The sequence below is a fragment of the Necator americanus genome, chromosome III, assembly GCF_031761385.1.
Source record: "Necator americanus strain Aroian chromosome III, whole genome shotgun sequence".
Classification (NCBI taxonomy): domain Eukaryota; kingdom Metazoa; phylum Nematoda; class Chromadorea; order Rhabditida; family Ancylostomatidae; genus Necator; species Necator americanus.
Window position 1 is genome coordinate 34289464 of NC_087373.1, and position 12762 is coordinate 34302225.

Genomic DNA, 12762 nt, shown 5'->3' on the forward strand with positions numbered 1-12762 from the left:
GTACAGAGAGTAGCGTTTTAAAGTATCTCATTGGAACATAATTGATTTCCACGCCGTTCTTTTACGACGATTAGGGGAAGATGAGGGGAACCACAGTGAATCCCGCAAGCTACAACCTCATCTCTAGCTTTATGTGCGGATTCCCTCATTACTTTAGATTTGTGGTATGCTGCCTTTAAGCAAATTATTTAGAGAAAACATGCCTTCTCGTGTGTAAAAAACAGCGTTTTCTTTTAATATAGAACGCATTTTCAATTATGTATCTTTTACTGTATTGTGAAGTTTTCGAAGAAGTGAATTATCTAAAATAGAGCTTGCTCTCAAAGGTAGCGATAGCAGCAGTGAATTTCTACAACTTAAAGGCGGCATACCACGAATCTGAGATGGTGCGGATTTCAGGTGGAGTATCCGTATACGGGGTCGTAGATTATGGAGACGGGGGTAGTTCCGCTCATCTCTCCCTGCATCACTGCAAACAGCCGCCTCCAGAATGCTGTTTTGTACGACGCCATCTATTGCAACGCTCCACCCCTTGCGCCGCCTCCGCCCTGCGATTCGTCGAAAATCAATTCACACTGCCCCAACAGGCAGTAAAGGACGCTACGAGTGCAAGGGTAGCGCGCTGCAATGGAAGACATCGTGCAAAACAGCATTCTGGAGACGGTTGTTTGCAGTGATTCAGGGAGAGTTGAGCGGAACCACCCAGGTCTCCATAATCTACGACTCCGTATACGGATACTCCACCTGAAATCCGTACCACCCTAGATTCGTGGTATGCTGCCTTTAAAACTTTTTAGTCGTGATGATACATCACGGCGCACTTCTTCTGGAACTCCACTGTAAGTGTTCTTTCCTTATTTTCTTTCCTGTCGCTGGTCCTTAAAGTTGCTCACTCATCCACCCAGCTGCTCCTTGGTCGCCGTAGTTACTCATTCGTCTTCACACTTGCTCACTTAATACGACTTAGGAGAGAATGCATGTTTTGCTGTTGTTGTTGTTGTTGCTCCTTATCGAATAAGTGATTGCATTTCTGTCAAAAAATGAGTTTTACATTCTGATAACCGATAACTAACAAGGTTAATTCCACCTTAATCCAACCGTGGATCATGAACCCTTTTCCGAATAATAATGTTTTAAGGGAAATTTTCAGTTGATTTTGATTAGTTCAATGCTTTCCGAGTGTTCTATTGTTGACAGGAACTATGAAACAACCTTTCTGAGTTCTCTTTGTTTTTGACAACCTTGATCCATACAGACGAACTGCTTTTTTCTTCGAGAAACATATAAAGATCACATTTTTCTATCAACATCAATGTTAGTGATTCCGATAAAAGTACTGCAAAGTAAAATATTATTGGCTAAAATATCATGTTGCTCTTCCAACAAAACCGAAAATGACCTACGATTTGGGATCTCTCCACAGCCCGCATCAGACTGTTATGAACAGTCTTTGCGCTCCATGGAGTTTTTTTTTTCGCTCCAAGTGCAAGTTTGTGGCGGATGTAGTGTAGCGGTCAGAAGTTTCTCTTCCTGCACGATCGACCGGAGGTTCGAATCCCCCTAGTGCTCACCTAGTGCTTTCATCCCTCCGGGGGTCGATAAATTGGTACCAGACTCGTCTGGGAGGATAAAAACACTGACCTTACACATCGGCTAGCCACCGCAAGTCATTGTATAGGCCAGATACACGTTCGTAAACCTCAAACGATTCCGAATTGAAGTGAATGTGGGGGCGCATCCAAGCGGACTGATTAACGTCAGACACTTTACTTTTTATCTAAGTTTAGGTTTTGCTCAGAAATATTGCGGTTGATTCCCCCACACCCAATTACACTTTACCATAAATCACTCCGCAAAAGTGCTCCAACATTATTCGAAGTGATGGGGAACCTCCTTTTTCTTCTTAACCTAATTGTTTTTGTCGTAAAGTGATATGATCACCTCCACCATACTGGTAAAGATAAGGTAATCAGATCATGACAGTAGCTAGTTACTATACGAGCAGCTGCGTCGATACTATACATAGTCGCACCAGAACGACCTGAAGCCGGGTGCAATTGTGTAAGCGACTGATCTCGAAGCGACGCACGAAGACCGAACGACCGACGTAGACCGACCGAATTGTTTTGGAACGAGGTGGCACTCGGGCCAGTCCCGCTCATCACAGCAGTCCAACTAAAGTGGCGATTTTCCCACTTGGATCTGAACCGCTAGCGCCACCGTGCCTCTCCCTGGCGCTAGTTGTAGTTACCGTACTCTTGTTGTGCTTATCGTATGCATATACAACTAGCATATGAGAGAACACCAGCTGGGGAAATTTTACTGCGCCTAGAGCGAAAATACTCCTGAATCGAGAAAATCGATAATACGGTGAAAAGATCTCCTTCTTTTTGGGGTGTAGAGTAGTCAAAAACCTGTGCTCTTTCCTGTTTCGTTGTTTGTATGGAACGTTTGAATATAATTTGTATATATAGATGATGTAGACGTATACGGAGAAGCTTCGGTACCCATGTTTATCCGCATAATTCCGTAATCGACGAACCAGAGCAAAAGGCCATGTCAGACAAGGATCATGAAGAAGTTCCGAGAGTTGCGTCGCGGTCGCTTGCTCAAACAAGGTGCTTATGAATGTATATGATTGTGATTGAAGTAATAGATTACCGAAGCTTGTTGAAACGTTACTTTAAACCTTTTTTAGACTTATACTTTTTTAAAACTCTTCTGGCCTAGCTACCCATCTAAAACAAAGTGTATTTCTTAAGTTTTTGATCCCAATAGGCGCATGTACGCTCAAAAAAAACGAAAGGCGTGACTGAAAGCAATATAACAAATCTGTTGTTGAAGGAAACAGAGTTTTTAATTCAAATGAAGCAGGAATATGTCACGACATTAATGAAGAAGTCAGGATGTTCTTTTGCCTTCTGTTTTTGTCCATGGTGATGAAGACAACAACCATCAACCGCTTCGAATCGCTGCAGCTTTTTCTGTATTTTCATCTTTCATGTTTTCTTGTACAATATAATGATAACCTAAATGGAATGTATTTAAACCCTTTTTGCAAGTACCTTAGTCGAGTTGGTTAGCTTAGTATTTCATGGAAGGAAAATCCGGAGCCACCCCTGAGCGTTCACGTGGCAAGTCTTCCGACAGCTCAAGATCGTTTGTTGAAAAAATCGCTGCAATACCAGTCCTCGTTCGGTTCACCATTCTAGTTTACATATTCTTCTTCATCTTTACTGCACTTATCGTTCGTGAGTGCTTTATGAGTTAAGTTTTACGTATCGCTGGTTTAACTTACGATTTCAGCGCTATTCTGCAGACCCGATATGATGAAGTACTGTGAGAGCGGCATTTCAGTACGAGAACAATTCATCCTTCTGTATCATATAAACGCTCTGCGCATGGATGTCGCCTCTGGAAAACAGAAGACTGGATCCGGACAACAGCCACATTTGCCTTCAGCAGCAGCTATGTACAAACTGGTTAGATTCGTATGGAATATGCAACGTCCCTGTCGAAAGTCTTAGATAACTGTGATACGTTCCACTTGGCCTCCCACACAACTGCAACGGATTTTTCTGCGCTAGGACATTTCGCTGATTTTAGAAGTTGTGTCCTACGCCAACCGCTATGCTGAAACGTAGAAGCACTTTGAAACGCCCCCACCTCGTACCCAGCAGCTTACGAAATATTGCACCACAAACCAAAACATTCTCATGATATGTGGTGGTATACATCGAACAACGATCAAATAGCACTCAGACGAAGGCGTAGCAAGTGCGCATCACTCCCAGTTGATGATTATTCACGAAGCACTTCGGCATGCCATCGTCTGAACGGGCACTCATCAAAATCATCACGGGCATCTGAAGAGCTAACTCCAAAATCTCACAAATAAAAACTTCGGAAAAACATCGCGGATGAAATCGAGAACTTAAATGCTTTTTGTACCATCGTTTGATGAAGGAAGGGAAGTTGCAGAGAGGTCCACCGTTCTCGATCGACGATCTGCGCTTCTCTTGCTGCGTAACGATCTTACAACCTCTTACGGTCAAAGATCTAAATAACAGTTTTATCTCAACTTTTACTACGAGTGCTACTCAAAAAAGTGGTCCCATCCACAAAAAAAAATGGCTTTGGCTCATTTGCTACGAAACTTCTGTTGTATAACGGAGAAGAACTCTTAACAAGTGAAGCAACAACGGTAATAAACTTGCTGTCGAAGCTTCGACGTAGACAAGTAGGAACTTATAGTAGGGTCAAAACGACTTGAAGCACGGTGGCATTGCGTACACGGCTTTTCTCGAGGCGGTGCGGTGGAGCGTAGCGGTTAGGTGCGCATTGGAAACTCTGCTGGCACCACCCATCGCTTCAGTTTGCGATGGTCCCACCTCAGTTCCAACTGGTGCCTCCACCGCGCTGTTTCGAGCGCGAACGCAAATGACTCGTGCTTCATGTTTTTGTAGGAGGTGCCTTTGCACGCAAGACCTCGTGGACGCAACGAGAGTAAGAAGACGAGCTGCAGAGAACACGTGGCGTAGGCAAACATCGTCATGGTTGCTTAACTGAACGTCTACCTCGTCCTAGCAGGTATAACTGCGTACGCAAAAGGTGGTCTATAAGTCACGCAAGGTATTCGAACACTTAGTAACATCACTGTCCGACAAAATTTGTAAAGTATTTCCTTATAACGTGAAGTCAATACTGGTAAGATTTCTAACAGAGAAGAAGACAACCGAAAAGTCTGTTTTGAAAACTATGAATGAATTGCGAACTTGCGACGAGCATATCGGCGAGTTAAGGACTAACGAGAATCTCCTTCCGAATCAACAATTCGTTTTAAACCAACTTTTGGACAACACTCTGTAAGTGACTTTTCACGTGCTGGTCGACCAAGTTCTCCTAAAACAGAAGCAAATATTCAGCGAGGTCGAAGGATCGAACGCGACGTCCCATACAGCTCTAGATTTTTGGAATTTTGACTGAGGAATGTTCCTTGTCAGAAAGTAGTTGAGCTGAAGTTCCCATCTTCCGCTTGCGCTGCTTTTCAGAAGAAAGAAAAAAAGAAAAAGAAAAGAAAATGTTAATGTTAAAAGAATGGTCCAGTGGTTCCTGCTACGAGAGCTGTTTGACGTGATTCCTCTTAAACGCGGAAGCGATTATAAGGCCCGTCTGTTCACATAAGTCGACCAGACAGACGGTCACCGTTATCCTGCCTGCGCTCCACAGTTTGACACCATTTTCCTAGCACATGCGATTGTTTACGTCTTCTAAGGACCCGCGGTCGTACAAAGGCGCATCTAGAGCCAAATTCCTCCACCAGGTTGTTCTAATCGTTCCTCCCAGCTATCGCGTTCCATCTATCTTCTTTTCATCATCGTAGAATCATCATCGTTCCCCACACCATCGCCGCAACAGATAGTGTAGTCTGCGATACCAACGACTGGCCTATCTCTGATGGGTATTTCCTGCCTCGCACCAAACACGGAGATATCATAGAGGCCTAGACAGGGCGGTTCTTTGGAATTCATTCGACAGTATTCGTCAGTTTAGCGTGAAAAAACAAATGGTTGTTGCCAAAGATTCCATGCTCCCTTCAGGCACTTGACCTTTCAGATTATGGGCTTTGGGTGCTGGACGACAGCATCTTTGCAATGTATGGGAATCTTGTGCTATATAACTGTGCACGTTATATAGCTCAAAGTTCCCAATGCCAATCTAAACACAAATGCCTGATTCCGTTCAGCGAAAGCAGGGGCACCACAAGTAGGTAGCAGTCAGACCTATATACGCAGCTTCATGATTCACTTAAAGGCTGTCTAGTATCACCACCTCTAAGTATCCTTGCCACTAAAATTCTCTCTCACACTTCTCATTGTTGTACCACCGTCAGTTTACCACATTAAGCAATGGAGCTGTGTTCTGCAAGAGGAAGCTTACACGCACGCTTCTAAATCGAAAATTGACGAAACAAAACCTGCTAAAAATGTATATGAATACGTAGAAATTTCCAAATCGTCATTATGGCAAGTTAGTGAGGTATGTGCAAAAGAGTGATTTGTGTGCTGGTTAGTCCCTTTACATCCACCATTTTCATCTTATTTACTTTTGAGAACGCAGTCGCGGATGTGCGAAGCAAGTTAATGGTGCTGACAAATCTCCAGATGAACGAAAAACAGGTAAAGTAGTTCATCCATCATTTTAATAAAACGTTATTGAGCAGACATTGTGTACCGTTGTATCGTCTGTGCAAAATATTAGATAATTTCGCAGTTTATCGGCAGTTGCCATCCGGCATCGTCACTTGCGTGCCGAAGAAGGTCAAGCAAATCCGGCCATTTTTGTTCTATCAGAAACGACGCGCTTCAACGCAAAAACACGTATTGCTTTTGTTCGCTTGTTGCTTTACTTTTGAAATTTGATTCAAAATTGTGTTTATTTCTATGTTAGCTTTTTTTGTTTCTGCTCTAATCTCCCTTTCCTACAAACAAAAAAAAGAACAACAACATGAAAATAAATACATGAACAAAAACAATACAATAACTTAGGAACAATACGCGTACCATATAAATACATATCACAAAAGCAAATACAGCAGAATTAAGAAGAAGAAACATAAAAGACGAAAGAAATGGGAGAAGAGGAAAAAGAATGATAAGAACAAAAAATGCCCCCAATCGGATGACGTCACTTGGCAAATTTTCTCAAATTGTCAAAAATGCCAATCAAACCACCTGCGGCCGTCTGCGAATGATGAAAAACCGCGTTCGTAGAGCGCGACCGCTCGTGCACCTACACCGTGCTCCATGTTTTTTTGATCCCACTATAACTCCACTGTTCGCTGTGGTTTGCAGCCGCTGAAAAATCTGAAATTCGGGTTACGGCGGACGAAGTCACCGAGTCCATAGCAAAATATAAAACAAATAGTAAACGATGCTCGCACAAGGATACCTTACACTTGAACTTCAACGATTTTAGAGCAACTGTTGCAATTTCGGGAGGGTTGCATCAGACGCGCGTAAAGACGACTATACGTCCTTCTTCTTTTTCTAAAGAGACACCATTCAGCTTCTAATCGACACATCTACTCACATTGGATGCGCTCTAATCAAACAAGCAGGAGTTCAAAAGCTTACTTGTGTACTTGAAAGCATGTAAGTCATTTCTATGTTTGTAATCTCAAGAAAAAAAAATAAATATTTGTCGTAAAAAGGTAAATTTCCAGGGTTGGAGCTAATAAAACAGGAGATGAAGCCTATGTGGTTGGTCCAGCAGGTTCAAAATGTCCCTATAGGTCACTGGAACCCGGCATGCCATTGTGCATTTATGTGGCACATAAACAAAAGCCAAAAGAATAAGACTTCGAAATGAGCGGAACATGATTTTAGGGATACATTTTCGTTGATATCTCATTACTATTGACTTATATTATGTATAAAACAATGTCAGTATAGATTAAAGATATCATTTTCGTACAATATTTCTATACCGATAAATCACTTCACAAGCATGTGGAATCAAGCGCGCCGCATGCTGCATTGTAGGAAAAAAAGTCCTTTTCGATCGACGAAGAAAGAGATCAGAATCCTTACAGAGGATTCGTATTTTATAGATAGCTTCACTGCTAAAAAAGAAGGTAATGGCAGCGATGGAATAACACTGCAAATAGTTCCGAGAATTTCAGGATCACGTCGATTTCTGGAAATTTCAGCGAGTATTGACTTATCAATACTAATCCACCAATATATTTTCAAATATAATCAGATGAAAAGGACGCAGAGTTCAGTGTAGTTGCGGCTGCGCTCGAAGCGGTGTGATGGAGCACTAGCTGACACTGCACTAACTGCACTGAGCTTCATGTCCTTTCGGCTTGAGTATCACCTCGATCACTTTGACTCCCGTTGATCTTCGAGCTGGTCAAGCGGGCGCCAGTAATTCTTCCATTTGTCCCCATCGCGTCCCCAGTGGTTTCTCTTTTCGTGTGAGACACGAAAAGATAAAGGATAAAGTTTCTGGAGTTTAAAAACCCCCTTGGGGGGCCCCCCCCAACAACCAAAAAAAATTTTTATGATAAAAAAAAAAAAAAAAAAAAAAAAAAAAAATACTGGGGGGGGGCAAAGGCAAAAAAAAAAAATTTTTAATCCCCCCAAAATTCTAAAAAAATAAACCCCCCGGAAAAAAAAAAAGGGGGGGGAAGAAGAGGGGGGAAAAAAACCCCCAAAAAAGGGAAGAAAAAAAAAAAAAAAAAAAAAAAAAAAAAAAAAAAAAAAAAAAAAAAAAGTATAATAATTTTCTTTGAAGGACTTCGTGAAAAAATCTGACTATAGGGTAAGCGATCTTCCTGTAGTGCGCCTAATATCGCGGAGAATCCAGTCGCTCACGACTCCGGTCCAACGATTGCCGTTAAAGCGCATCACGTGTCCGGCCCACCTTATTCTACTTTCCTTGGCAAACGCGGCGGCGTATCTAATCTTCGAACGCTGACGTAGAGGAGAGCTTCGGATCCCGTCCCTCAATTGCGTGAAACGAGATACTCCTAGCATCACTCTTTCAATTGCGCGTTCAATGACGCCCACCACATTTTCTTCCTGCTTGTGAAATCCCCAGGTTTCCAAAGCATAGGTCAACCACAGAAGTAGTAAGAGTTGAAGAGGTGAGCACGGAGCCGGGTGTTCCTGATCTTCTTCACTACATCCTCGATGCTCTTGTACGCTCCCCAAGCGGTTCGTCTCCTCCTGCCCAGCTCGGGGGTCAGGTCGTTCACCATGTTCAATTCCCGACCCAGATAAACGTAGCTGGTGCATTTGGATATGTTTTTTCCGTTGAGCGTGAATGGGGCGTCCGAGACCCATCCGTTGCGCATGAACATCGTCTTTTGCAGATTCAGCTGAAGGCCGATGCACATGTTTCCTCGAATTCGGTTAGCATTCGCTTCGCTTGACAGGTGCTAGGTATTATCAGAACGATGTCATCAGCAAAGCGCAAATGGTGTAGCGCACTCATTGAGATATCACGAGAGTACAAGATGCTGGCGACCATCAATATTCACTCGCATGTCGTCCCATTCCGGCTTTCGCACTGCGTTCTCGAGCGTGGCTGTGAATATTTTAAATGAGATTGCGTCACCCTGCCGGACCCTCTCTTCACGCCAATGGTGATATTCTTGTAGAAGTCGGCGAAATTCTGGTCGTGAGGTTACTGTACAACTCCCGATGTACCTTCATGTACTGAGTAGGGACGCCTTGACTGTCCCTACTCAGTACATGAAGGCACATCGGGAAAAATTCCATGACCGCCCAGCTGAGTCGAAGGCCTTTTCAAGTCGGTGAATGTGAGACAGACCGGCATCTTGTACTCTCGTGATACCTCAATGAGTTTCGAAACAGTGTGAATGTGGTCAATTGTGCTGAATCCCTTTCGAAACCCTGCTTGCTCGCATAGCTGTCGTTCATTGAAGACTTTTTCAATCCTATTAAGTATGTAAAGAAAAGCTCTTGTAAAGAGCTTGTAGACGACGGACAGTAAACAAGATTGGGTAATTGCTGCCGATGTCATATGGATCTCCCTTCTTGTATAACAACACCGTCTTGCTGGTCTTCCAATGCTCAGGAACTTTGCATTCCGACAGGTAACGTGTAAAGAGCCTCGCCAAGGTGTTGTATTAGTACTGGCGGAAGGTTCTTCAGGTGTTCTGGTCTTATTCTGTAGGGACCCGGTGCTATACGATTTCTTAAGGACGTGATACCATAACGTACTTCGGACAGGAGGAGCTCTAGATTGACATGTCTGTCTTCTCTCAGATGGTGAGGAGGGAAGCAGACATGGCTGTATATATTCCATCTTTATGTAACGTTTTCCTTTTGCGGTTTTTATTGCAAGTATTGACGACATAGATGCTTCCCGCTCTAAATTTTCCGCACTTTTCTTTTTTTTCTTCTAAAGCTTTGTCGAACTAGTTCTTGTCCTCGTGCGTATCAGCTCGAAAGTTTCGAGACACGGGCGTCTCTTGGTGGTTTTAAAACTTTCAGCCTTCCTCTTGCATTCGTGAAGATGTTCAACGAGCCGGTCGTATTCCTCATCGATGTTGTCCATTGCGGAATCTTCCCAAAAGTCGGCTAGTGTAGCGAAGAGATCCCAGTTAATGATAGTTGTGGGACTTTGCTCTCTAAACTTCGCGGGTTTCTCTTCTTTCCGGGTGAACAAAAATCTTCCCCAGAGGAGGCGATGGTCCGATTCCGTATAAAACTTTGGCACAACAGCGATGTCCGTCAAGAAAAACCTTTTATTAACGATGATGTGATCAATTTCAGTTTGGTACCTTCCCTCCCGAGTGACTCCCACGTCCAGCGTAGAGAAGCGGGCTTCTGGAATTGCGAATTCCCATGGATGGTCATAGTCGTCATGATGAACTCGGAGAACCTCTCCCCCTGTACATTCCATTGTACGCCGTGGGTCCCAATGTAAAGTTCCTCAGGCGTTCGTCTCGGGCCATTTCGGCGTTGAAATTACCAATCATGACCTTGTAGAAGATATGATCTTCTCGGTAGAACTTCTCCAGGTCCATATAGAAAACTTCGAGTTTTTCGTGGTTTGATGTTGGAGCGTAAGCGACGAAGATAGTTAAAGCTGACGTTGAACCACATCTTCTCACCTGCAGACGTCCGATTCGGGTCTTAAGTCGTTCAAAATAGTCGATGTTCTTTGCCGTACTCGTGTTGACGAGGACATCAACTCCACCAACTCCTCTACTGTCGCATGTTCCTAGGAACAGTTCTTCTCCAGCATCATACATGGCGCTTAGCGGGTGGTGTCGTCTCGTCTCGGTCAGCCCGATGACGTCGTACTTAATCTTCCTGGCTTGCATCATCAGATCTTCATATGGCCGCTTCCGATGCAAACATACGTGCAGATAAGTACAGATTGTCATCCTAGTCCTTTTCCGTTCCGGAACCTTTATGACTCCTGGAACCTGGCGCTACCGTACCAGGCTTTCCTCCGGAATTAGGGCTTTTTTCTACCACTGTGACATGCGTGAATTTCAAAGTCCATGGCCAAGTTGCAAGCGCAAATGAAGCTTATTTAATGGAGGCGACTCCAAACCGCTTCCCTTCCTCCCAATCACTTGATTGCAGGCTTTTGGGAGGACCGATGTGCGGGATATAAGGCTGTCATGAGTCAGTTTAGGCTCACCAGAAACAGGAAGCTCATCCCCTGAACCCACCCGCGTCTTTGACCAGGTACGAGGTCGCTTTTGGCCCTGTATCTGCCACCTGAGGTCGCGCCTCCCGACTAACCGGCTTTGGTCCCTCTAGTGAAGGAGATCCGTGGCGGCCCAACTATACCTTCCGTACCTGGGTTAGGAAGAGAATATCCATGAGTGTAATGTGGAGATGACGGCAAAAAGTGGATTGAAAGAAACCACGAGGTTGAAGGGAACTTGTTGTCATTACAAACAAAAATATATGCATATATATATATATATATATATATATATATATATAAAAGAAAAGTGAGGTTGGCTCGAAAGAAGAAGAATATGGGGTTCTCTACGACTTGGTAAAGGGATTTTTCCTGAATATATCTGAGAAAATGAATGGAGAGTTACAGATCTCGGTGTTTTCCATGAGTCTACAACAGTGAACTTTGAACAGGTCCTATGTAGTCGGTTCACATATCAGTTCAAGAGATGTCTTTCTAAATGTTGTGTGTATTATTACCCACCTGTTTTGCTTGTTATCTATTTATATACTACATGTTTGGCTTCACATTTCTACCTTTTCTTCTAGGGAGATGTTTGCTTTCTTTCGTGCAAGATGATCTAAAGTTTGCCTTACGGACCAGGTCTTCCCTAAATGGCCCTAGGTACTGTCTTTAGAAAATGCAGAAACGGAGAATCATGTTAAAGGCATCACCCCACAAATCTGGGGTGGTACGGGTTTCAGGTGGTTTATGCCTATACGGGGTCGTAGATTGTAGGGAAGAGGGTGATTCCGTCCATTTCTTCTTGTATCAGTCGAAACGGACGACCCAGTAATGCTGTTTCTTATGACGGCTTCTGTTGCAATGTGTAACGTTTGCGCCCCGCCTGCGATTCGTCGAAGAAATAGCGTTCCGGGGTCGTACGTTTACACTGATACAAGGAGAGATGAACGGAATCACCCTCTTCTCAACAATCTACGACCCCGTATACGTATAGCCCACCTGAAACCCGTATCGTCCTAGATTCGTAGGGTGATGCCTTTAAATGTAGGATTTTTAATAACAGTAAAATGGTACAACGATGGGGAACGCTATTCTTCCATTGTTAGACAAGTCGCTTTCTTGTTAATCGAAATGCGATGGCGCCAAGTGACTGCAGCGGGTGCAAGCTGCTAAGGTTGGTCCACATACAATGAGAAGGGCGAGCAGAGAGAAGACAACGAAAAGAACGCGGACAAAGCAAAGACTAAACGTAGATGAGCATCTCGATATGGTAGAGCCAAAACGACATAACGGTGTAGCTGCGTAAGCGGTTGCGCTCGAAGCGGTGCTGTGGGGCATAGCGGTTAGGATCGAGTGAGGACACCTGCTACCACCGTCCATGTTTGCAGTTCGCGATGGTCCCACCTCGATTCCAACTGCTACCTGCACCGCGTCTCTTCGAGCGCAACCGCTTACGCATCTGCACCGTGCTTCATGTCGTTTTGACGCGACTATATTTCGGTAGTCCCCTTCCTTTGGGTGCTCCGCAGGAACACGCGATACAGTCGTTCGCGCCAGTTG

General features: G+C 44.0%; 4 protein-coding genes across 5 annotated transcripts; 1 reads left to right on the forward strand and 3 right to left on the reverse strand.

Moving 5' to 3' along the window:
- Positions 1 to 3094: 3094 nt before the first annotated feature.
- Positions 3095 to 7358, forward strand: RB195_011882 (uncharacterized protein; the record flags this gene model as incomplete). The annotated part of the gene is made up of 6 exons (XM_064193485.1): positions 3095 to 3251; positions 3307 to 3482; positions 5908 to 6039; positions 6114 to 6179; positions 7069 to 7154; positions 7226 to 7358. 6 exons carry the CDS (start codon positions 3095 to 3097, stop codon positions 7356 to 7358), a joined length of 750 nt encoding a protein of 249 aa, XP_064051068.1.
- A 963-nt stretch (positions 7359 to 8321) lies between these two features.
- On the reverse strand, positions 8322 to 8852 carry RB195_011883 (uncharacterized protein; the record flags this gene model as incomplete). The annotated part of the gene is made up of 1 exon (XM_064193486.1): positions 8322 to 8852. The coding sequence occupies one exon, from the start codon at positions 8850 to 8852 to the stop codon at positions 8322 to 8324; it is 531 nt and encodes a 176-aa protein (XP_064051069.1).
- Positions 8853 to 9252: 400 nt separating this feature from the next.
- Positions 9253 to 9840, reverse strand: RB195_011884 (uncharacterized protein; the record flags this gene model as incomplete). Its single annotated transcript, XM_064193487.1, has 1 exon — positions 9253 to 9840. The coding sequence occupies one exon, from the start codon at positions 9838 to 9840 to the stop codon at positions 9253 to 9255; it is 588 nt and encodes a 195-aa protein (XP_064051070.1).
- Positions 9841 to 9936: 96 nt separating this feature from the next.
- Positions 9937 to 10927, reverse strand: RB195_011885 (uncharacterized protein; the record flags this gene model as incomplete). 2 transcript variants are annotated; one of them, XM_064193489.1, is made up of 2 exons in its annotated part: positions 9937 to 10427; positions 10510 to 10927. In XM_064193489.1, the coding sequence occupies 2 exons, from the start codon at positions 10925 to 10927 to the stop codon at positions 9937 to 9939; spliced, it is 909 nt and encodes a 302-aa protein (XP_064051071.1). The 2 variants fall into 2 exon arrangements, with proteins under 2 accessions (XP_064051071.1, XP_064051072.1); XM_064193488.1 differs by having other exon boundaries at positions 10400 to 10927.
- Positions 10928 to 12762: the final 1835 nt, after the last annotated feature.